General features: G+C 38.0%; 3 protein-coding genes across 8 annotated transcripts; 2 read left to right on the top strand and 1 right to left on the bottom strand.

Moving 5' to 3' along the window:
- The first annotated feature begins 195 nt into the window (after positions 1-195).
- LOC106161908 (uncharacterized) lies at positions 196-10,372 on the top strand. 2 transcript variants are annotated; one of them, XM_087008654.1, is made up of 18 exons: positions 198-346; positions 899-957; positions 1,896-2,146; positions 3,963-4,103; positions 4,558-4,696; positions 4,866-5,030; positions 5,300-5,448; positions 5,827-6,032; positions 6,375-6,488; positions 6,884-6,997; positions 7,136-7,249; positions 7,559-7,672; positions 7,821-7,934; positions 8,351-8,464; positions 8,720-8,833; positions 9,196-9,309; positions 9,535-9,694; positions 9,986-10,371. In XM_087008654.1, exons 1-18 carry the CDS (start codon positions 286-288, stop codon positions 10,128-10,130), a joined length of 2,388 nt encoding a protein of 795 aa, XP_086864780.1. In that variant the 5' UTR covers positions 198-285; the 3' UTR covers positions 10,131-10,371. The 2 variants fall into 2 exon arrangements, with proteins under 2 accessions (XP_086864781.1, XP_086864780.1); XM_087008655.1 differs by lacking the exons at positions 7,136-7,249; positions 7,559-7,672; positions 7,821-7,934 and having other exon boundaries at positions 196-346; positions 9,986-10,372.
- Positions 10,373-10,986: 614 nt separating this feature from the next.
- On the bottom strand, positions 10,987-19,616 carry LOC147763192 (integrin beta-like protein C). 3 transcript variants are annotated; one of them, XM_087008661.1, is made up of 9 exons: positions 19,464-19,616; positions 17,390-17,456; positions 16,612-16,684; positions 14,244-14,302; positions 13,837-14,087; positions 12,804-12,944; positions 12,018-12,153; positions 11,483-11,647; positions 10,987-11,184 (listed from the first exon to the last, which is right to left on the bottom strand). In XM_087008661.1, exons 3-9 carry the CDS (start codon positions 16,670-16,672, stop codon positions 11,137-11,139), a joined length of 861 nt encoding a protein of 286 aa, XP_086864787.1. In that variant the 5' UTR covers positions 16,673-16,684; positions 17,390-17,456; positions 19,464-19,616; the 3' UTR covers positions 10,987-11,136. The 3 variants fall into 3 exon arrangements, with proteins under 3 accessions (XP_086864787.1, XP_086864786.1, XP_086864788.1); XM_087008660.1 differs by having other exon boundaries at positions 10,987-11,647; XM_087008662.1 differs by lacking the exon at positions 16,612-16,684 and having other exon boundaries at positions 10,987-11,647.
- Positions 17,621-23,253, top strand: LOC147763191 (uncharacterized). Of its 3 annotated transcripts, none has more exons than XM_087008658.1 (11): positions 17,621-17,956; positions 18,121-18,202; positions 18,546-18,604; positions 20,246-20,496; positions 20,679-20,822; positions 21,034-21,172; positions 21,384-21,521; positions 21,790-21,941; positions 22,492-22,655; positions 22,847-22,887; positions 23,139-23,253. In XM_087008658.1, exons 2-9 carry the CDS (start codon positions 18,139-18,141, stop codon positions 22,643-22,645), a joined length of 1,101 nt encoding a protein of 366 aa, XP_086864784.1. In that variant the 5' UTR covers positions 17,621-17,956; positions 18,121-18,138; the 3' UTR covers positions 22,646-22,655; positions 22,847-22,887; positions 23,139-23,253. The 3 variants fall into 3 exon arrangements, with proteins under 3 accessions (XP_086864784.1, XP_086864782.1, XP_086864783.1); XM_087008656.1 differs by having other exon boundaries at positions 21,357-21,521; XM_087008657.1 differs by lacking the exon at positions 17,621-17,956 and having other exon boundaries at positions 18,091-18,202; positions 21,357-21,521.
- The last annotated feature ends 1,971 nt before the right edge of the window (positions 23,254-25,224 follow it).

Here is a 25,224-nt window from a genome sequence, read left to right as displayed (position 1 = left end):
GGCTGTGAAATGTGGTGGAGGGTAACATAAACAGAAAACAATATATCACGCACCTGCTCAGATTACTTAAACGATACAAGCAATACAGGTGATTTAAAGAAAGTTTATTTTATTTTTAAATGGTACATTAAGCGCACGCTTGTGTTGTGACTACGTGTATTTTTTTTTTTTTTTTTTCGAGACGCACTTTTCTCTTGGCGATACGTTTTCACACTACTGACTATCGTCAGGTGTAGTCTTTGTTACTAAAAAGCCAGTGGTTTTATTCAAGTGGACCGTCCTGTGATGAGTGTAAAACATTTGGGATTGATAGCTATATGTGTGTGCTTGTTGGAGTCGGTACAGGGTAGGTACAGTGTAAGTCTGTAACTGTGTATTAGTTATGTAGAAATACTACAGATGTAACTGTTAACAAACATTTACTTATCGTTCTATTGTGGGATGCCATATGGTTCGTAAAACAGAAATATTGGTGCAAAGAGATCACCAAAAATACCTCGAGTTCATGTCATTTTTTTTAAATCTGAATATTCTGTGACAAGTCTTTAAAGATGGCATAATCAGGACTTTTCTGGTACTCTCCGTTTCTATCTTTTCTAAGTGAAACAAATTTTATAAAAATTAACAAGAATACCTGGAAAGAATTGGGAAATTTGCGGAAGTGGAAACCCTAAGAACTATCACTTAATTTGTAACGTGTTGAATATCTTCATGTCATGGGGCCTCCTAAAAGACTTTAAACTACTTGATTCAGAAGGAAAGTCTTTCGCAACCTGATGTAACATTTCTATTATTATTATTATTATTATTATATGAATCCGTTACATTGCAGGTGGTAAAGTAAAATCAAATACTAATTTATTTACAAAAACACTAACTTTTAAACATATATTTTAAGGAAGCCATTTTTGTGGATCAACAATAAGTTGGAAGCCGTCCCTAACTGAATACAACACGGTAAGACACTTCAGAAAAAAGGGTAGGCCTATGCCAATTCCTTTATCGTGTGTGTGTGTGTGTGTGTGTGTGTGTGTGTGTGGCTGGGAGGAGATTGGAGGGATATCAAAAAACTAAATTAAAAACTTAATCATTAAATTAAAATGGTATAATGTATTTTATCCATGCTGAATAAAAGAATGTTCTATGGAGTCTCTCTGTACAAAAATCCGTGTAATCCAATAATTGACAAAACCGCTAGAAAAAAATCCCAAAATATGACCAAGTTATAGATGCTAAGAAAACATAAAACTTATACACAAATACCGCAATAAATCAGTAAAAGTATACATTTTACCAAAGCATTCTTTATATGAGAATAAAGAAATAACCATATTCATTTCCTTTTTGGATTTTAAAACACCATAGCTGCATGAGTACTACAATCAACAAGCAACAAGCTTCAATTTAGATAGCTCAGCAATATACGGTTGATCACAATCAATTTACAGTGACTGACCATTCATACGAAAACAGTTAATGCATTTTTTTAAATTTGGTCATGATATACATTTACATGTAGGCCTACATTCGCACTGTTTGGACTTATTGCTACGGAGAAAACAACTAGACAAGTGTTATCCAGACAGCGTTGAAAGAAAGTGGCCTTATATGATCAATTATCAAATGTATTTGATAGTTCTTCCTTTTTGATTATTAGTTCATTCCGATTTTCTTCGTTCATATATACCTTGACCTTATTTTTTACTTATTGCTATTCAATATTATTGATTCGTTTTATTTTTATTTTTACACGTACATATCATTTTATTTATTAAAACATTTGTAAGTAAAAATAAAAAGACCATACGTGTAAGTTACATTGGAAAATGTACATTTCGCACAAAAATATCTTACTTTTTTTCATGACATTCCATCCTTCCTCATTTTGTGTCCAGGTTAACTTTCAATGGCAGGCTGCCTGGACACTGGGACATGGTCCTTGTGGCGCAGGGTGTAATGAAACAAATATTGGTCTACTGGGGATGTCTAGCAATGGCCATTGGAGCTGTTTGTCCGGCTGTGGATCCGCTCTGAATTTAGCCACCCATCAATACGTTGTCACTGACATTAGTGTAGATGAAAACTGGGAGCAAGGGGCTGATACTTTTTCCTACACATTTCCTGACCAGGGAGAGTACGTGGTGGGGTAGGTAATTTGCAGGTACCACGAGATGTACTAATTACGTCCAGGATATTTAATGATAGATGGATAGATAGATAGATAGATTTGGTTTTTTATCAGTGACACGTGCAAATATAATATAATATAATATAATATAATATAATATAATATAATATAATATAATATAATATAATATAGTCATTGCGAGAAATGAGCTCGAAGAGATGACGGGATTTATAAGTATTGTTTCTTCATAGAAGTCGTCTGTATATCATGCAATAGCACGAAAGTTAATGTGTTAGCACTCCTATTGACGGTTCTGATATATGCTGACTGTGCTAACGCATGAAAGCAACGGTTTCAGAAAGTGGGAAATGAGAACCAGTTGCCGAACCAGTAACGGTGCCGCAGCTCTCAAATTTTTATATTACCTCTCATCTCCTCAACTAGCACGCTTTCCCCTTAGAACATGCATCGTTTTTTATTTTGTATTCATAGCTTTTGGAAAATGTAACATTATAAACACAAAAATTATTAGGCAAGAGTACACTTAACTTTACAGAGTTGGGAAAGCACGCTGCGAACCTAAATTGACGGTTAAACAGGGACGACATGAAATCGTCTCTTGTTTGCACGCTCTCCGTTTATAATACTCGTACATCGTATTTTGCTTTGTATTCATTAAGTTTGGAAAATGTAACGTTAAACACGTATAAAAATTATCAGGGAAGAATAAATTTTACACTGTACTTCATAGAGTTGTGAAAGCTCCCTGCGATCCTGAATCGGCGGTTAAACAACAATGACATAAAGTCGTTTTTCGTATACACGCCAAAAAGTGAAAACCGGATATAACTAATTTTAAATAGTATCATTTAATATTCATGTGACTGGGCCATTACGTCATAAATGGAAATCTCTACTCTTTACGCTAAGTCCCTGGGTCGAATCTGAATGGAAAAATAAAACTACACGCTAGCTGTGGTTTCGTTGTCGTGCGAGTCTGGAGGACACGAAACAGGATTAGGTCGTAACATCTGTGATAACATCCTCAGATGACAGGATTTCCTTACACATTGTTGTTTTATGAAAAGCAGACTGTATTTCAGATATTTAAATCCAAAATATGAACAGATTGTATAGTTCAAGTGTATGGGAGATAATACTTTGTACTGAAGTTGAAAACGGACACGAAAGTAACGCACAGCAACCCGTTTTCGTCACCCATCAAAATTTGCGACGTTTTTGTGTTTTTCTCTAGTGTGTGTGTGCCCTAAATGATCCCTGATATGATAAAAAAAAACTGACAATACTTAATTGAGATTGTTTTCCATAATATACGGACTGGTATGTCTGTGTTCCAGATTTCAGCGCTGTGTTAGTATAAATTTCAGCTAAGAATTAAAAAAGTTTAAAATATACAACATTGTTTGGAAACATAAAATTGTCTCTTATAATAAAACAAACGCACCCCTCTGACATGAAATCACCCCCATAGTAATCCGACGCATAGGAATATTTTAACAGACGTTCAAAGATGATAACCCCCTGTTAATTGTTACCCAGTATCGTGGACGTGCATATACCTGATATATAAAATTTGCAGTGATGATATCCCATACAGGAGAAGTAAAATGATGATGTAATAAGTCCCACATTCCAGTAATATTTTCAAAAATTCTGATAGTTTTGTAAGATAAACCAAATTGGCCCATATAATATGTAGTTTATAAGAACAGCTCTCAGCTTGAAGTGTCCGTGTGGCAGGAATGGTAGGCCAATAAAAAGAGGTCCGGGATTCTGTACATTCTTTTTTCATTTTTTTTTTAATTTCAATTAGATTCACCGGTGGCGCATGGCGCAGTTTAGACTATGGTTCCGGCGGGAGTTGGCGACTCCAAACCGTACTTGACCTCGGCAACAGAAGTGACACCGACCATCCGAACAACAGCCCTGTAACTGCAAGTAAAGCCATTTACAGGTAAGTTGACAGCAGAACCAAAAATAAAGTCACCGGATTTTGCGCAATTTTTGCACGCTTATCCAACGAACACGCTGAGTATATTACTTTGAATGTTAGCCTTAGCTTCTTAAAGAACTTGTTCAATTGCAAATTACCAACCAAATATTCAGTGACAAAATTTGAAGCTAGGGGCATTCTTCTTGGTGGTCATCAATTCAACTGTAAAAATAAACTGTAATACTTCTAAACGTAATTTAATTAGAGGATGCAAAATTGATGTTCAAATCGATTTAAAATTAATTTTTTTAAATTAAAATTTAAATTCGCCTCTCACATGTACTTGGAAATGTTTTAAAAAATTTTTAGGGGAGGGAGGGGGTGTCGATGTTAAAACCTCGATTCAAAGCAAAAAAGGACCTATTATTAAAATACAGCATATTTATACGCATGTACATCATTTCATCACTTTCAGGGCCATGTTCGGCTGCGAATTTCAGCTCCAGATCCCTGTGCAAGATCCAGACGGGGACGCAGTCCGCTGTCGCTGGGCGAATGGCACAGACGAGTGCGCCAGCGTTTGTCATTCGTTACCGAACGCCACTTTAGATGAGGTACGTCTATCACGTATAATCTGAAATCATGCGATTCGAATTTTGTCACACTGTAAACTCTTGTTCACAACAACGGGACCGGTAATAGAATGTCTGACGTCACGAAACGGGTGATCAGTGGATCTCCTAGTTGTAAGTTTCTTCGTCTCTTTATTTTTTAATTTTCTAGGAGACATGTACCCTCACAATTCCCATGGTGTCCACAGAGAACGGGTACAGAGACGGAGGTTGGTATGCTGTGGCGTTGACTGTCGAGGACTTTCCGAAGACGACGATTGAACAGGGATGTGTCAACAAAACGTCTGTAGACAGACTGAGCTCCATACCCTTACAGGTAACGCTTGCTTTGGACTGCAATTTTGTTTCTTAATATGCCAGACGCTTCAAGATCCTTCAAATTGACCGAGATAAATAAAGAAAAGTGTTTTGGGGTTTGCTTTGCTCGAGAAGCAATCAATTAGAACAAAACACTCTGTATTATTATTTTGTTTTTTTTTTTTTTTGCATGACCCATTAAAACCTGTCGTAAACGAAGCAGTGTTAGTGAACAGAACTTAAGATACAATGTTTTGATAGTAGGACAATGTTGGTCTTTTTTTCTAGTTTCTTATCACCACCCCTGACCTTGGCAACTGTTCTGATGTTCCGTCAATTCTGCAGTGCGGAGTTGACTCCAATGAAACCGTTTCTATCGCTCAGACTGAGACTTTCAGTGGAAAAGTATATGCCGAGACCAAGCATATTTCTGCCCCGTAAGCAAATTTCTCTAACATATCATATAACGGATTTAAGCATATATTACCCTACAAAGGGAAGTAAAGGTATACTTTACGCGTTTGAAATTTGCTGTGTCTATACAAATCCCGCGAAGTTATTATCATCTCCAATTCAGACCTTAAAAGAGATGTAACCCCCTCAAATAAGTGATAATGTCTTCTGTATTGTGCTGCGCTAGGCAGCCATTCAGAACGAAATTAATTACTTAAAAGGTAAAAAGAGTTTGCCTATTTTTCGAGGAATGTTTTTCCTACTGATAAAGTGACCAACTAAAAAGAATATTGTATTAATCGTAATCTTGCTCATGTAATCTGGAATCTTTTTAATATAAGTGTAAAAATACACTTTATCAGCATAACCAGTATCAATCTGGTCTCTCCTGCTGGCTTGCTGAAAAGCTCTATGGCACCAGACGACCTTGGTAGAGCGGCGGTCAAGTACCTTAATGTGACGTGGACGCCCTCTAGCGACCAGACTGGCGAAAGCATTTTGTGCTGTGAAGCAGTCGACTTGGCCAGACGATCCAGTCCATCAAAATGCATTTCATTAAGGGCAAATGGTAAATATTGTTATATAATAAACTTCTTTTCCCCCGTAAAATCACGGTTTATCAGAATGCCTAATTTTGTTAACATTGAACCAAGCGAATTGAACCGCAATGGCTTTTAATTTGATTACCAAAGAAAATTGCTCTTCAGCAAAATACGAAGGCACAATACAACAATAAGATGCTTACGTATTAAAATATATTTTTGGTAAATTGATTTAGATAAGATTTTCTTTCATGTTAACGTTTATTATTATCAATTAAGTGTTCTTGCCTATAGTTTGTCTTTACTCGCACGTGTAGGGAGATTGGGAAGCTGGACATTTTTAATAGATAATACTGTGCAATTTTCAGATAATGATGAATGTGTAAGCAACCCGTGTCAGAATGGGGGAAAATGTAATAACTTGTACAATAGGTTTGAGTGCACCTGTGCTGTTGGAACTACCGGTACAAGATGTGAAACAGGTATTGATATATATATATATATATAACCAGTTACATCAAAACTCGGCCTGAGCAGTTCACATTATCAATATAATTGTGTAGCTATCGAAAATATTCCGACCATCTCCCAGAACTTCCAGGATATCTAGAATTGCGCCAGTAGATGCTCGAAATATCATATATTTGTTTTATTTATAAAGAATTAAACACGATCCATTCTATCAATATTTGCTGGTATTATGAAAAATGCAATGTTGGTATTTCCAGTAAAAGGTGTGTTTTAAAGAAAATCTCAAATTCAGCTGCTTCTACGTCACCTCAACAGGCAAACCATGTATAATTCACCGTTATGAGACCCCAAGTCACCCGAACATAATTGCTTATGTTGATTTCTTACTGAATTGCTTTTATTTCAGACGTCAACGAGTGTATCAGCAATCCCTGCCAGAATGGGGGAACGTGTGTGGACAAAACTGGACACTACAATTGCTTGTGTCCAATCGGTTTTAATGGAACCGACTGTGAAAAAGGTAGGGTAGATGTAAGCATAACTGTGCTTAGACATTTCTTTAGTTCAATTTAAACTGGGTAGATAAAAGAATTTTTGACACATTAATGCTCCTATCCCTAACCTGCTGTATGTGAAAACCTTGCCAATCACATTCCAGACATTGATGAGTGTGTCAGCAACCCCTGTGTGAACGCGGGCACGTGTATGAATACAGATGGCCACTACAACTGTTCGTGTCCAGCTGGGTTTACGGGAGCCATCTGTGAAACGGGTAAGGTTAACAAAAGTGAAGCTGCATTCAGACAGGTTTTCGAATTGGACTGGTAAGACGGATTGAAGCACGTCACTAAATAACAAAGAAATAAAGAAAAGAGCTGAAAAGAAAGCTTGATTAATTATAAAGTAAAATAGTGATCCATGTGATGTGTTTTTTAGTACAAAAGACTTTAAGTATAACAACGACATACTAATTCATTGTAAAATGCATTTGAGACTTGTGCAATTGTGTTTGATTTCACATAAAAAACGGTATGGTCGAATTTCCATTAGTGATACCTGTACATTGCATATCTCATTACAGACGTCAACGAGTGTATCAGCAATCCCTGCCAGAATGGAGGGACGTGTGTGGACAAAACGGGATACTACGATTGCTCGTGTCCAACCGGTTTTAATGGAACACACTGTGAAATAGGTACACTAACGATTTTGAATCTCAGGCCGCTTAACGTCTTTAAATGTCCATCATGACATGTATTTGACACGAAATTGACACAAAACATTATAATCAAATTGTATTAGTTCTCTCGAGCATGCTTTAAGGCCTATTAATCGCATTCCAGACATCAATGAATGTGCCAGCAATCCCTGTGAAAACGGGGGTACGTGTTTGGACAAACCCGGACACTACAACTGTTCATGTCCAACTGGTTTAATGGGAACCAACTGCGAAATAGGTATACTGTCGATTTATTACTTTATTGATTATCGGGTGTCGTTGAAATGGCAATTTTGCAAATTGGGATATCTTTGTTAATTAGATACATATCTGGAATTTGAGAAACATTTCTGTTGATGCTTAAGTGGGCTAACATGCCACTTTTGTCTGCACATGTGCATTTGTAGTGGAGTTTTAGTGTTTAGGGTATAATCATCAGGCTGAGAAAACCTGTTAAGTGTTATATCTCCTTACATATCTATTACGTAATAAAGTAAAGATATGAAACAAAAAACTGTTGAAATAAGTCGTTTACTGTTATGCAACATGTCGGTTTATCTTGGTCTTGCCACCCACAGTCCCAACCCTCTTAGCATCCGTAAGACACCTATCCGTTAATTGCCATATGTGAAAATCTTGTCAATCACATTCCAGACATTGATGAGTGTGCCAGCAACCCCTGTGTGAACGCGGGCACGTGTATGAATACAGATGGACACTACAACTGTTCGTGTCCAACTGGGTTTACGGGAACCAACTGTGAAACGGGTAAGGTTAACATTAATTAAGGTTTGTCCAATCGACTTCATTAATTAGAGGAGTGAGACGGTTTGAAACACGTCGAAGGTGCACAGAGGGTAAGCAGAATAGAAAGCATGATTATGCATGTAATTAGTGCATATAGCCCTTGAACTGTAGTAATACAATATTGTTTTAATTTCATATTTAATTCCAAAAATTAATCACTTTTGGAAACGCAGTGGCTAAGTTCCCATTACAGATAACTAAGGTATTTCATTTCAGACATCAATGAGTGTATCAGCAATCCCTGCCAGAATGGGGGAACGTGTGTGGACAAAATTGGACACTACAATTGCTTGTGCCCAACTGGATTTACAGGAGCCAACTGTGAAACGGGTAAGGTTAAGAGAAATAAAGCTGTGTTCAGAAAAGTTTTTAAAGTGGACTGCTTAGGCGGATTGAATCAGGTCACTTTATTTTTTTAAAGTGATCAATATGAAATTAAGATGTCGAAAGAGCCCTTGATTTGCAAAATGAAGAGGATTATAAAAGTTAGATAGCAGTAAAGATGTTCAATTTCACAGCTTCATAATAATAGGTTGAGAACTGGGAAATATCTATATAGGATCTACATGTACGAGGTATGAAGCTCATGCAACTGATTTTTTTTTCATTTTGATTCTCAAGGAAAAAATATCGTCACATTTGAATGTACTGGCTAAGTTTCCATTAGTGAAAACTAACGCATCTCATTTCAGACATCAACGAGTGTATCAGCAATCCCTGCCAGAATGGGGGGACGTGTGTGGACAAAATTGGACATTACAGTTGCTCGTGTCCAACCAGTTTTAATGGAACCAAATGTGAAGCGGGTACTCTGGCTTTCTTTCGATAAAGGCTTGTTAAACAACATCTAGGTCGTTCATTGTGTTTGGATTTACTTTATGTTAACGTATCGATATTTCTGCCGATTTGTTATTTCGTGGGTCTAGGTGTATATTGCAAACAAAAAAAATATCATAAATGCAATGTATTCAATATAACCAAACGATTAAATCAATTTAATTTGTTAATTTTGGAATATCCTATTGTTCCAGCCATTTCCAATAACCAAGGCAATTCACAACGTCAACATTCTGGAATCGCCAGTATAACTGACACCATTCCGCCAACGCTAGGACTTCTCGGACTCCTTGGGTTGTTAGGTTTTATACCCTGGTTTATATTAATTCCGTGGATGCGTTATCATGCGGGAAGGTATTTGTTTAAGCTCTTTAAGTATTGGATATTAACAGTACATTGAAGTCTTTAATATAAAATTCAAATTACAAAACAGTACAGAAAGGTACGTTGGGGAGACAGATCTCCTCATGATCATATTCTTTATGCGTCTCATATAACATAGATTTTTTAACTCGATTCACATTACTTGAAAATGCCCGACCTATCAAACATGTTTTGAGGGCGTTCTGTTAATTTCGTTTCATACTTGTCAAGACATTCCCTATCATAATGCTACTTTTAAAAGTATACTGGGTGTTTCCACAGAAAGGTGGAGCCACTTGTTGAGCAGCAAGAAGAAGAGGAAAACCCAGGAACGAAGTACATGTGCGAGCAGCCTGAAAAGGACAATACTAGCACAGAGGATGCAGTTGCTGTGGTGGATGAGGAGGTTGCATTTTTTTATGTCTAACCCGGTGTGTTTTATTTGACCAGTTTTATACAAATACTTTAATTTAATGTTTCCGTACAAAATAGGGCAGTTGTTTCTCAGTTTTGAACCTATTTGCACCAAACGCTGCTGTGAACAGAATAAGGACATCGCCACATGCAAAGATGATTTTTCTTATGTGTAGACTAATGTACAGTAATGTCCGTGTGCGATTTAAAACTAATGTCTTGGGGCACTGTTTTTTTTTTTTTTTTTTTTTTCATAAATAAATAATCAAAAAATTTTAGTGAGTCTGGTTATTTAACGGGATCTGAAAGATTCCAACCCCTAGATGACGTTCCATAGGGATAGTAATCCCAGTTCACATTCGGTAAGTGCAATCTGCTTAAAAGTGAATGACACGCCTCATCGTACAGCTAGGGGGTAATAAACTAATTAACTTGGCTTAATTACCCCCTAGCTGCTCGAGGAGGCGTGTCAAACAATTAAGCCAAATAAGCTGACTTGACGAGTTAAATGAGAAGCTACGGTATATTTTGCACAGCAAATAGTCGAACTGTTGCATTATGGTATCTGCTACCTCTTTAAAAAGACAATATTCAAGTTATGCCCCGTAGATTACCAGTCACAAACAGTTTGCCGAGCGATAAACATGTGTCAGCAACCACCTGATAATTTTTGAAAACCGGTTGCAGCGTGTTTAAATCGTGACAAGCCGTGCGCATCGTGTACATAGTCATCCTTGTGGTGAGGATAGCAAGTACTGGAAGGGTGTAAAATTGTATTTCCTGAAAATATTTTTACTAATATTAACCGATCTGATATATATTATTTGTACGGATAATTTAAATGGTTGATAATGAATAGGAATTATACGTTGCTGATTAAATTATTTTTATTTAACTGATATTTTTCATCATCAAGTGCACAAAAATGGGCCTTCACGTGTCAACGATCGCTGACGACCTGTTGCCAACCTTATGCGAACACTTTAAAACCTTTAAGCAATGACGCCGTCTGTCCTCCATCAAAACAGTTGCAAACATTTCCCAAGGTGAGGAGTGGTGATAAGAAACTAGAAAATAATAATAAGAAGAAGAAGAAGAATAATGTCAGATTATCAAGTGTGTGTCTAAATTCAGTTCACTAACAGCGGTGGATACCCGCATGCTCATAAATGTAAATCTCTCCTTCTGAAAGAGAGCGATTTACAGAATTTTTCGGTTATGCCATATGAAATTCATATGGCGTATTTGAAAAAATATTGCTAAATAGCCTTTGTTCCAATTGGTTGCTTCCTGCATGAGTAACTAAAATCTCAAACCCCTTCTTTCTATCTCAACCAAACTGAACAATGCCAATTCAGTCGCTACCTGTAAGGGAATCGAACACAATCTGTCTGTAGGTCTTTTTAACCTGCCTCCCTGTTCAATTGTCGTCTGCGGAAAGTCCTCGACAGTCAACGCTACAGCATACCAACCTCCGTCTCTGTACCCGTTCTCTGTGGACACCATGGGGATTGTGAGGGTGCATGTCTCCTGGAATACATGCGATAAACAAACGAACAAAAACAAAATACGATACCGTTCAATTTGAGTGAATCAAAGCGATAGAAAAAAAAAACAGTTCCGTATATCAAGTTTTGCAAAATGTGTGCCTTATGACTATTTTATAACAGCAGGGCAATAACCGTTCAAAATTAGTGAGATGTACACTTGTAAGGAAAAGTTGGCGTCAATAAATGGTTTCAGAGCCCCCAGATAGTCTAAATCCCATTTAAACGCAAACTTACCGTTTGATTACGTCAGATTTTCTACTACCAGGGTTACTGAGTCCTGTTATAAATATTTATTTACCCTGTCACATGATAACCGATATATTGCGTGTTTTATAACATGATAGTCGTACCTCATCTAATATGGCACCCGGTAAAGAGTTACAAACACTCGCGCACTCTTTACAAGTCGCCCAACGACAGCGGACCGCGTCCCCGTCTGGATCTTGCACAGGGATCTGGAGCTGGAATTCGCAGCCGAACATGGCCCTGAAATTGGTGAAGTATTATACATGTGTATGTTTTTTTACTACGTTCCTTTTTATTTTGAGCGTTACAAACATTTTAAGAATATGGGGAATGACAAAAATGGTTTTGGTTTTTAATCCCATACCTCTCCTTTGACAACTTGAAGCGTTATGACTGATCTCAAGGATTGCATAAACAGTTCGGCAGTTGAAACATTGACCAGTAAAAAAACCACTAAGAAGACTCTCTTCACAAAGTAACTTACCGCGGTAGACGCCTAGATTTGCGTCATAACATATGCAAACGGCATTTGCAACATTATCTTGCCAGAGACCGATTTTGGGGTTTTACTCTTTTTTTGTCCAGGAGACATTTAAGGGCATTATTTCTCCTCTTTACTGATATTCTAAGAGGTACAGGTAAGTCTTTCAAGACAATTTCTTGGCACTGACTTTTAATATTTATTGTTGTTTATTGTTCTACATTTAGTTTTATTGCCTCATAGGTATATGTATTTATTTTTATTATTTAAGCAAATAAGGAAATAAATGATAACGTACCGAGCCGAGCCCCTTACGTCAGGTAGCGAAGCAATTACTTCTGCGTGTTAAGACAGAGAGCAGAGCTATCAAACTAGGCGCCTTTATATTTGGTATTGTATTTCCACTGACCTGTAAATGGCTTTACTTGCAGTTACAGGACTGCTGTTTGGATGACCGGTGTCGTTTCTGTTGCCGAGGTTGACTGCGGTTTGCACTAGCCAACTCCCGCCACTACCATAGTCTAATCTTCGCCATGCATGGCCAGTAAATCTAAATACAGAGCATAACCAACTATGTAGTTTTACCGGTATACAAAATTCTTTTGAAGGTTTCAACATCAAGGCAGCCAAGAGATATCCAGATAAACTAAAATGTGTAATACTGGCCACAACAGCGCGATAATTTTAAGACTGATTTGCTTAATGTTATCCTACAGTACAGGGAATTTTACAGATTTTGAAAAAAATAGTATAAATGTCTTTGAGAGAGCAATTATTGTTATATCGGTGTGCCAATGTTTCTAATGTCTGTATTATTTTGTCTTTGGTAGGGATCGGTGCACAGAAAATATTTGCACCTGGTAAGCACTTGTGTCCAGCACAAACATGACTTCCAGTGGTCCTCCGCTATTTTATATTACCAACTATGAAAACACTTTGTTCGGAAAATAGAATGGAATAGAAACTATTGGCCACTTCGAAAAATTTATCTGCTGTAATGATGATTTATCATCATTATTGTCGTTTTATTCTTCTTCGTCTTCTTTTTTTAGTATTAGTCGGATCCTCGGAAACAGACCAGAGTACTATTGCAATATATAAGGGGCCGCCACCAAAGTTTTAACATTGGATTTTCTCCAGACATTTTATGAAAATTTCATCAAAATCCTTCCTCAACGTTTTGCATAATGTTTCTAACAGACAGACAAGAAATAAACTTATTAATCCTAAATTGATTTATGGACAACCAACAATATCTAGGTCCCTTTCTGACAGTTTCTAAACATTTTAAGTACCAAAATCAGTCTACATTTTTCCACAATCTTGCTAACAGAAAAAAGGAAGCAAATACATAACCTCCTTGGCGGAGGGATGGGTAACATTGTTACCCATAATTCCCTGGTCGTTATTAGTACGTTTCGTTGTACCTGCAAACTACCTACCCCACCACGTATTCTCCCTGGTCAGGAAATGTGTAGGAGAAACTATCAGCTCCTTGCTCCCAGTTTTCTTGAACGCTAATGTCAGTGACAACGTATTGATGGAGGGCTAAATTCAGAGTGGACCCACAGCCGGACAAACACCTCCATTGTCCTAAACTAAAGCTCCCCATGGTACCAATATTTCTTTCGTTACACCCAGTGCCACAAGGACCAGCCCCCAGCATCCAGGAAGACTGCCATTGAAAGTTAACCTGGGCACAATATGGGAAAGAGATGGTTGAGAAATTCAAGGAAATTTTTAGCGAAATAACACTGTAACAAACAGTACTGGGTTATTTTTAGTCAAAATTAAAACTATTCTAATAATAATAATAATAATCCACGTCTACCCTTGGAAAGTGGATTACCTTGTTGTAATTAGTAAGAGACGGCTGCCAACTTATTGTAGATCCACAAAATCGGCTTCCTGGAAAAGTAAGACTGTTAAGAATTCATTTGGTTTACCATTAGAAATATATAATAATAATAATAATAATAATAATAATAATAATAATAATTGAAATGTCACTTGTGCATGCGACATTAATTTTGTAACTCCAAAAAGATCAAAACCGAAATCTACAAAGCCAAAGCCGTAAAGGTCACCCTCCTAGAAGTAAAATATCCATCGGGCTTGAACTTAAAGCAATAATAACTCTTCGTTTCGGCCAAAAAATGAATTTTCCTGGAGTAAACAACAATTTTCCCATACTTACCAATGGTTAATGAATCCATTTTTACATTCAAAGTTAGTCCCTGGTTTTTTTCTAAAAAGTTTGGTTTTTTGTTAAAATCTCTTAAGAGATTTTAACAGAGTATAGACATCAATGGAGGTCACGTGGTCTAAAGACAAGTTCAGATATCAGAATAAAAGCTATAACTGCTGTTTTTGTGGTAAAACAGAATATATTATATTTCTATGAGTTATTCACAAGGTTTTAATTGTAAAATATAGATATCATACGAAGAGTTATTATCCCTTTAAGAACATCACTTAAGATAGTGATCCTGGGGAGTTTGTTTTCTCGTACACGCATAAATAAAGCAACTCTTAAAAACCTTATTAAGAGAGCTACGAAAGCTTACATATACACGTAGTGATTGTGTATTGTTTACAATACTTGTATGTTTATAGTTCCTGCGTGACACCAGGGGTCGCGTTTTCAAGTGTTACGTAGATAATTGCTTTCGGAGAGGGAGACTTTTGAAATGTACTTCGCTTTATGCTTCATTCTGGTAAGAATAAAGAACTCACAACACCATTTTAAATAATATTCCCCAGTAAGCGGTTCCATCAGGCCTCTATAAAAAAACTAGTCGCTTCAATGACAATACTAATGTTACTGGTACAGTGCAACTGTGGTATTTGGACCAAGAGGTCTTTGTAAACTCACATGTTGAAAGACTACACATGCAGTTTTGCTAACAAGTTTCAGATGTACACTCCAAAACCTCAAAAACCTACTATACTGTTGTACAAGGAGAGCTAGGGTGCTTTCTTTAACATATTGCTATATTGTCATATTTATTGACAGACTTTTGACAATGAGGATAGATTCCACAATACGTGTTCTTAAAAGATGCTGGTGTGTAATGAATTAAAGTTGATATACCTTTATATGCTTTACAAGCGGATGTGGTGCTCACACTGACGACATTAATATATAGGTCAGCATTAGCCGAGATAATATATATTTAGCTTCAATAAAGCTATATCCAAAGCAGTTCACTGAGAATAAAATCGGAGTCCAAGTGACTCCAAACTTGGAGTCCAGCAGCGGTGCCTAAAATAACTCCCAATTGGAGTCAAGTTGACTCCGGTGGAGAAATGCCACCCCAGACCCCACAGGAGGGTCACAATTGACTCCATTCACACATCCCTCCATCCCTTGATTTATCTCTACAAAAGAGTCACCATGACCCCCATATTAAGGAATTTTTGACTCCTTGGCACATCATGAACAAAAAAAAAAAAAAACAATAGCGCCAAGGAGAAAGACAGCAAATTTCGTTTATTTTAGATAGTTGTGAGACAGGCTCGAACCCACAGGCGGGCACCCCAACCACTAAGGCTATGCGGTCACATGTGGTTTTGAAATAGCAACAAACAGTTTGTAAATCTGGTAATAAACAGCATGGCACACACACATATATACCACAATATACCACAAATATACCAATGAGTGAGCATACCACTCCACTGACATGCATTGGTGGGTCAAACCTACAACCTGGAAACAAAACCTGCTGACCTGTATACCAACATATCACATAAAGGGTGTGGCAACTGAAAGCCCGGGCCAGTAATCACGAGTTCTGCATGCAGAAACACACAGAAAACCACTTGTTCATGCATAAAAACCATCTATGGCCAATAAAGTAATGTTTATACTGACAAAGGATGATGAAAACTGTTCTCTCCACGCCGTCTGCTCACTGCCATAACAAGTAATGAAACGAAGCTTACTGTCCAGCGAGCGAAAAGAGTCGGTGAAAGGGGTCAGCCAGACACTGGCCCCCGATAATTTGACTCTGATTTTAGAGTCAGATTGACTCCATGAGAGCCGGGGGGTGTTTGACTCTGATAACAGAGTCTAAAGCTCTGGTAGTGGGGTAATTTGACCCTTATGTAGGAGACAAATTAACTCCATGAGGGTCAAGGGGTGCTGGACTCTGACTAGAGAGTCAAATGACTCCAATTTTATTCTCAGTGTTACGACCTTAAACTGTACTTACCTTGTGCGATGTCCAACACGAACACAAAGACAACAATCATTCCCATTTCTTTGACGCTCATATCGAGAAAGACCTGTCGGATACAGCCACCCAATATTAAGCCACAGACAGTTTCAAAAACGTATCGACATAAGATAATAGCCTCAAAATGTTAAAGAACGCGTAGTCTCAGCGCAGGCGTACGCTAAGTGTGTCATTCAGAAATTATTAAAAAAATTGCCAGAATCACCTGCATTGTTGCCGAGTAACGTAAGAGTGCATGTCAGATAGAGATGAATTCACTCTGCTTTCTCCGAGCCAACTGAATATGTTTTTATTCGTCAAGGTTCAATTTTTTTCTTGTTGTTTCCAGTTTGTACATTAATTGTGCTTTGACAGTCTCACGTATTTTCACTGTATGAGGTGTTCGAAATCGCCTGTATTGAAGCTGAGCGTCGACTTCTCTTGAACTGAGTGCATTTTCAACTCATTATTGTGTAAAGCAAACTAACTAATACATGTATTTTCAATAAGTCTTCCACTGTACGCAGGCAATAGGGGTGTTACATTATATTTCGTTCTATAAGGGTGACGTGTGTTGTATTATCCTCATATCTGGTTTAATGGCGCAATCGGCAACGAAAAAATATTGAACAGTGATTTTGTTCATTTTTCCGAATAACGCGCTAATATTTTCAAGCATTGATTACTGGGATGGGTTTACAATATCTTTTGAGTCTCCCAACAGGATCGATATTTGTCAATTGTTCAATTTATCACTTAGAATAACCCAACTTACATTTTAAGTCCGAATTTTAACTGCTTCTTCGTCTTCTTCTGATTTTTAGTTTCGGGTTTGATTGCGACTGAAAAAGGATATTAACATTCATAATAGAGGTGGAGCATATATTGGAACTTGCCTTTTGATTAACAGCGGTCCAACGTTTCGATCCCACTCTGAGATCTTTCACCAGGAACTGATCCCGATGAGATACATGTAGCCCTATGACTCATGCCCAGCTCATCTTAAGGCTCTGTTCTCACAACTTTTAGATCGATCTATCACCGCGGGGAGTCTCACTAGATTACTGTCAGATAATCCCCCTTAAGTGTCCGTCCCCGCCTACTACAAGCTTTAAGGGGTAATTAACTTTCGTGTCCGCCCGGCTGACAGCTATTTAGCGTGAACCCCCAGGGAGTTAGGTCGATCCAATGTAGGTCGATCTAATCTATGAGAATGGGGTGTTAAACTGTCAATACATAGTACATAACTACGCAATTAGCTAAGGGTAAAGTGCATGTGCTGGAATCGAGTTTGCTTATAAACTTTCAGAAATTTAAGCATTTGTTGTATTACCAGAACAGGGTAAGTTTTGACTCTAAACTACACCGTATAATACTATAACTGCTACATTCTCTGCGTGGTGTTTTCTTTAAACCATGTCGTCCTATATAGAAGATTCGATCTAATTTAGATTTCTGTCGAAATCCGTCTAATTTGTTGTAAATTCCTTTGGTTTGTCAATGCAGATTTTAAAGTGATTCATCATGTCCACAGCGGTCCACATGCTCAAGACTGTGATTCGCCTTCTTATAATCATCAATGTAAAAGGTAAAGCTGGTGATGTTTTTCATTTACAGTGACGTTTACATGTTTTTCATTTACATGTAGTATATGTGATGATAGTTGACGGTTAAAAAGATTAGTCGACAGCTGTTATCGAAATACTTGTACACTGCCGATTCCACAACTGGGTGGGGGGGGGGGGAGGTGGGGGGAGGGGCAAAATAATTATAATTAAAACATTAGTCGAGGACAATATACTTGTAATAAGTTGGGCACTGCCTCCCCCTCCCTCCCCTGGATCCATTGTTGATTTACAAACATACATCATTTGAAGGTATTTTTTATATTTCAAAATGGAACTGCCTTGATAGCTGCGACTCTGTTCCAGGCAGTCATTTCTGCGGATCAACTATCAGCTGGAAGCCATCCCCTCTGAACCCAAGACAGGTAATAGACTTGAATATTTTACAAAAGAGCTTTTTTTTCCTTCCAACGTCACTTTTTCAGGATCCTCAGGTATAAAAACCCTTGAAACTCATCGTATTAGGTACCAGAGAGGACAGTTGAGACGAGTCTCTAGTAATCTCTTACAATAGGAGTGGATTTTAAATGTTGAAAATTTCCTGTTTTCGAGCAAGACGTTCCTCAAAACAGTATATTTCTTCGCCCACTTCCCTCATATCACATATTGACCCTCTTCCAGGGCCCCCGAGTTTCTTTTCTCACTAAATATTCACATATATTTTATCTGGCTTTGTGTGCACTGTTCTTCATCACCCTGATGGCCTCTGAAAAGAAAGCACATATTATTTGTGCATTGAGTGTGCAGAGATCCACTTCAGCCGAATAAAGAATCAATGGGAGGTGGGCTATGGAGCAAAATATAACCCCCCCCCCCCCCCCCCCCCCCGTGGTGCCTGTTATTACGTACATGGCATACACTGTATGGTCTGGTATTATGCTACATGTATTTACAGCGCGCTAACAAACATAAGGTATTACATACTGATGTGTTTTGACATTACTACGTGATATTATGTCATTCAATAACATAGTTAACCCGTACTTTGTGCTTACAAGAAAACAAGCGATATACGTGTACATGTAATACCAAGTTGCCTTTACTCGAAGGTCTTTTTATTTCACTCTGGAGAGGGGAGACCAGGTACTCGTACCGCACATGGGGACGTCCCCTCCCCCAACAAACACACCACCTACCTAGACACGCAAAAAATGTTCCCAGCCAGAATTGTAGAGTGAATCTAGGCGAAACAATTTTTTTTTGTATAACCATGCACCGACTTACGCTACTCGCTTATCTCTTTGATTCTCCACTGGACTGCTAGCCCTAAGTCTCGTGAGTGGGTTAGGAAATAACATGCAGACAAGCCAGTGCGGTACGACAAGGAATAAAAAGCCGAAGAATTAATTGTTAGTGCGCCAAGTCACATGTCCCTGTGGTCACTCTTAGTTATGTGAACAGTAATCAGTCACGTGGTTTTGGTTGTGCATGGCATAGAAATCTCGAGAGAATTTAGTAGACAAGTAGCAAGCATACTAGTCGGTCACCTGTGTTTGGAACCGTAGACAGCATATAATGTGAGTAATTGTAAAATGTATTTTTTTTACTTTAACGCATATATTGTAGTTTGTTTCTATGAGTTTATTATTTATCGCATACTTGTGTAATTTTTTCTTTTTTTTTAGATTTGTACAAAAGCCCAACGTACACAAAGAACAAACGTGCCACGGTGTCCTTTGTGCTAACGAAAATGTTACAAATTGTGCTATATATACGTCAATAAAGGATTCAGTCATTTTATGCTTAATGTCGTCTACATGTACAATATTAATCTTCTGCAAAACGGTACGCTTTCACGGTGTATGGCTGAAATTTTTGCATTGTATATTCACCCTATCGCTCGAACTTAACCCTACCCTACTCGCCTTCTCGCACGTTTTCTGGTCTCTATGACGTCACACAGTGACTTTACGCTCGTTTTAGGCTATCTCGGATGCTTAACGTATAATTTACAATGTGTGTACCTTGCACTGTTTCTTTTACCAGCTGACAATTAATGATTCTAGGTTCTTTTCCAATGGCAATCCGCCTGGACTTTCGGACAAGGTCCCTGTGGGGGCGGCTGTTCCGTTGAAAAGATTGGCAAGAACGGGACATCCAGTCAGGGAATGTGGCAATGTCTGAAGGGATGCTCCTCCCTCATCAATATAGTGCCAGACTCGTATATTGTAACGGATGTCAGTGAAAGTGAGGGATGGGAACAAGGGGCCAATAGTTTTAGCTATACTTTTCCTGCTCAGGGAAATTACATTATAGGGTATGTATATGGGTTTTTCTGCATGTACTATGTTGAACGTTATAAACGTGATAAAGGATTACATCGTATCACCTTTTACATTCTGGGTCTCAAATTGTCAATAGCATGACAAAACTAAACATATTGTATTAGATAAGACGATCAGCATAACAGCACATATCTTCTCTAACACAATGTCACAGTTTCACAGGCGGTAACTGGCGGAGTTTATCATATGGTGGAGGTAATGACATCTGGCGGATACAGACTGAGGTTATCTTGGGCACCCGCAGTGACACACGGCGCCCAAACAACAGCCCGGTTATTGCAAGCAAAGGTATATATAGGTAAGGGGGTTAAATTATTGCGAGATTTCAGGTCCTAAATCAACCCCTTTTAGGCAATAGGATGATGTGGGCATTATTATGTGACGTAGACGGTTAAACAATGGAATGCTTGTATCAAGCACAAGTGTATGGCTTTTGGTCGTAGTGGAGTTTTATTGTTTCCATTCCTGTTTATCTATATTATTAATCAAGAAACCAACCATTTTTTCAGAGCTAATTACGGGGGCAGATTTGTCCTGAAACTGGGAGTAGCAGACCCAGATGGCGATCACGTGAGATGCAGATGGGCCGAGGGAGCAGATGAATGTGCCAGCGTTTGTCGTCTTCTTCCTAACGCTAGACTGGACGAGGTGCTTTTAAGTTTCTTCAGGCTTATCACATTGTTTTTGGCCGAATATTTCACCTTTTAAGGACGCCTTCCATTACATTTATATACTTTTAAATCTTTTTAATTTTGATTCTATCTTTTAGTAATCTTTTTATAAGAAATCTTTTATGTGCAAACTGCAAATAAAAAACGTCTATTTTCCATAGGAGCGCTGTATCCTAACTATACCACAGGTCATTCGTCGTCTGAGATACTACGAGTTTGGCTGGTACGCGGTTGCCTTAACCGTGGAAGATTTTCCTCGGCGTAACATCACCCAAGGTGGGACGATCAAAACAGTTAACGACCCACTTAGCGCTGTTCCCCTACAGGTACGGGGACGGAAGTGGTTGATGCGTTTTCAATGCACCTTGCACATAATCCTGAGAATCTTAATTAGATTGTCCACGTTAGATACGTTACATTATTTAAATACGTTAGATTGTCCAGTAGTTGAAATTGGAATTTTCAGTTTTCCTTATATTTTTGATGAAAAATTAGACCATCATCAGAAAGGGTTCTACATGTGTATCACAATTTATGCAATTTAAACGTACATGTACAGTGTTGACATATTTCACATAACCTTTTTTATTTCAGTTTCTAATCCAAACACCGCCCATTGCATACGGTGCCACCCCACCCAGGATAACCCAGTGTGGACAAACTACAGACGGCGCCACTGTGCCTATACCGCCAGGGGGCACCTTCAGAGGTCGTGTACATGCCATACCAGGACAGGCAGCAGCACCGTAAGAATACATACACCAATATTCATTGATAGCAGCTGGTATTGAATATGTTCAGTGTACAACTGTAGATAGTATTGTGTATTAAATTTTCGGATGAAGAAAACAAAGGGTAGTTCGATAGCTTATTAATTTTCACCGAATCAGTCAATGTTCGAAGGTTGAGAAGCGCCTACTATTGGCCAGATAAACGAATAGACGTAGTGTTTTGGCCTGTTAGATCAACAAGTATTTTAAGTCGGTCAGTGGAAAAAAAAATGTACATTTCAGCAGTATCAAAAGGCGCTTGCACACGAGAGTTGAGTAGACCGATCTCGACACTTTTACTCCGGGCTATCTGATTTAAATTAGATCACAATAGACGACAGTTGTATTCTTTGCGTTTTCCAACGTTTCTAGAGCACCGTGTCCATTTGGTTAAATAGCAGTTGGTGAAAGATCAGAAGTACCACACTTAGCTCACAAATCAGACGACCTGTAAAGTCGCATACCAAAAAGTCTGTCTAAAAAAACTTGAATGTAAACGTGCATATTTATAAATGAGTTGTTTCAGAATAAATGCCATACACGTCGTGTCTCCTGCCGGAACGAGGAAAAGCGTTCTTCGGGACGACAGCACTGGGATACCGGGTTCCAAGTACGTCGATATAGAATGGACGCCAGGTCCGGCCAAGTCGGAGAGAGCGTACTGTGTTGTGAGGCCGTAGACGAGAGAACGTATGTACTAAGTATGGTCACTAGGATGTTTATTTATATTTGACTAAAAAAATACCGTTAACGGATTTTCTACGGATTCTCAGTAATGATATTGTAGTATTAAATAATGATATGATCATGTCACTAAAAAGTTGAACTTGGGTTTAAATAATGTTTAAACTTGGTTCAATGTCAGAAAGTTCCTTTTATAGGATGCCCAGTCAATATGAATGCATCAAGTTGCGAGCAAATGGTAAGAGTTTTACAGATGCCCCTAGTTCCCTAGCAACGAGTACCTTAAAATCTGTCCTTCAGAATACGTTATGCCAATGTTCTAAATCTCAACGTTTTGATTCATGTATTTTTACCTTCTTCAACAGATAGGCTTTCAATACAACTCCTTTTCATATTTTCGAGGTGCTGACTACCAGTGCGTCTGCTTATTTTTAAAATTTACTGCGGCTTAAAGAGGAATAGATAAATAAAGTTCAACCTTGTTTTCAGATATTGACGAATGTTCCAGCAACCCATGTTGGAATGGTGGTAAGTGCAGCAATATGTACCTCGGGTATACCTGCACGTGTTTGGTGGGCTTTACCGGCGTCAACTGCGAGATAGGTATGCCATCTCTGGTCGCCTTCACGATAGCTTTCAAAACTACCTTCCGAGAGTAAATCTTGGTCCTGTCCTGTACCTTCAATTAATCCGTCCACGAATACAAAATGGATTACGAAATGTATGATTCGATGTATGCTAGAGTATTCTTCCTTCAGTAAAACTTTTTTTTATTAATTTGCCTATAGGTGCCCTCAGTCTAATATTTAGGTGATTTGACATGTGACTTCTTTCTACACTTTAAATGGTTTGCAGTACAGTAAAAATACTAGGGCAAAACTTATGGTGAACGCAGAGATGCGACCAGCCATTTTGCTCACCCTTTTTTTTTACATATCTTTACAAATTTCCCCCTATGACAATAATAAGTGGTTATGTTTTCTAACAATTAGAATGGTGTGGTACATCACCGTGTGTGAAGAATATTACAGACATCAGACCATCGGCAGACAAGAATTCCACGTATCACAGAACACAGACAAAAAATTCTGATATATGTAAGCTGGATAGATACTCAATTTTTTAGATTAAGAAACTAGCAAACAATACTTAAAAGTTAGCGCGCGAAATGTCATTGATAAATGGCCATAAACCTAACTATTGAACATTGTACAAATTGTTTCATTTCTAGTGCCAAAGCATGTGAATAATTCAAGAATTGTGGTTCAGGGTCGTTTCAGCACAACGAAAGAATGCACTATAATTATTATTTTACTTATTATAACAGTGCATGTATATTTCAATACGCGTCCTACATGTAGAATGATTTGTTTATAACGTTCGTTTTCAGTGTACAACGAGACCGGCAAACCCACGCTCTCATCAGATAAGGAACTAAGCTGGCTGAGCTTACTGTTACTTTTACTTGTTCCAGCTTGTATTTGGTGCATTGTGAGTGGGAAACGCGGGTACGTTTTGGAAATCTTTGTCTTGTGATAAAAAGCAAATTCACTTCAATTGAATTTGTTATTCGTTAATTACCATTGGTCTTATGATTTAGCGATATTCATGCCCTCTGGAAAGCTGCTTACTGGAAGTGGAGTATTAAAATGTATACGGAATGAAAAAAAAAGAATGTATGTGCCCATTTTGATAATCCTAAGAATAGGTTTACATGGCAGTGCCACTATATTAAACTGATAGACATACTCCACGAAGAAGTTTAGATCCGTTATACGATATATACTTTTTTCAGACGTCGGAAACCTGCACCGTTCAATTCATATAAGGCACATCAAAATTCCGCACAAGAGACAGGCAGGGAAGAAGTTGAGCTAGCTCTCAATGATTGAAATATATGTGGATGGATGCTGAGAGTGTGGGTAATAACGGTCACATTTGGAACATGCCAAACTAGCAAGAACAATATGGCTGTAGGAATACTGGAGCTCTGACTAAATTCTGTCGCAGTTCCAGCGATATGACATTTTCATTTAGTCATGGTACAACTTTAATTTTCAAAACAATGTCTATTTGTTATAATGTTTAAAACATTTACAATAAGTTCGGTGTACATTTAATTCCCAGATATGAAATAAGTTTTGGATTTAATTTGATATGAAGACGGTAAATGTTATGTAATCTGGTAAATTTTGTGTTTTTATGATATTTGCATATTGACTTCAACGCGAAAACTTATTATTTATACTGGAAATATTCTGCTGACAAAGTTAGGCATTAAGTCGTCGTGCACGTTTCAAATGACGGCAATCGCGCCTTATATCTTAGCTACCGGAGATAAATAACCGCTTAATGTCAAATCATTTGTATCACTTAATCCTAAAGTTTACTGTAACTGGTGCTTGTGATAACAGCCTGACAGGGTACACATTACTGTAAACACATACTGCTTAGCATGGTATACATCGACTTCATTACACGTTTGAAGTGCACTTGGGGTATAAAGCTTTTCGAACAACCCTTATATTATAATAAGCGCAAACACACACACACACACACACACGCACGTGCACGT

Source organism: Lingula anatina, chromosome 3 (genome assembly GCF_051362555.1).
Source record: "Lingula anatina isolate TDL-2025a chromosome 3, LinAna3.0, whole genome shotgun sequence".
In the NCBI taxonomy this organism is placed as follows: Eukaryota; Metazoa; Brachiopoda; class Lingulata; order Lingulida; family Lingulidae; genus Lingula; species Lingula anatina.
Note: the sequence above shows the minus strand (reverse complement) of the source record. Positions and strands in the feature narration are given on the sequence as shown.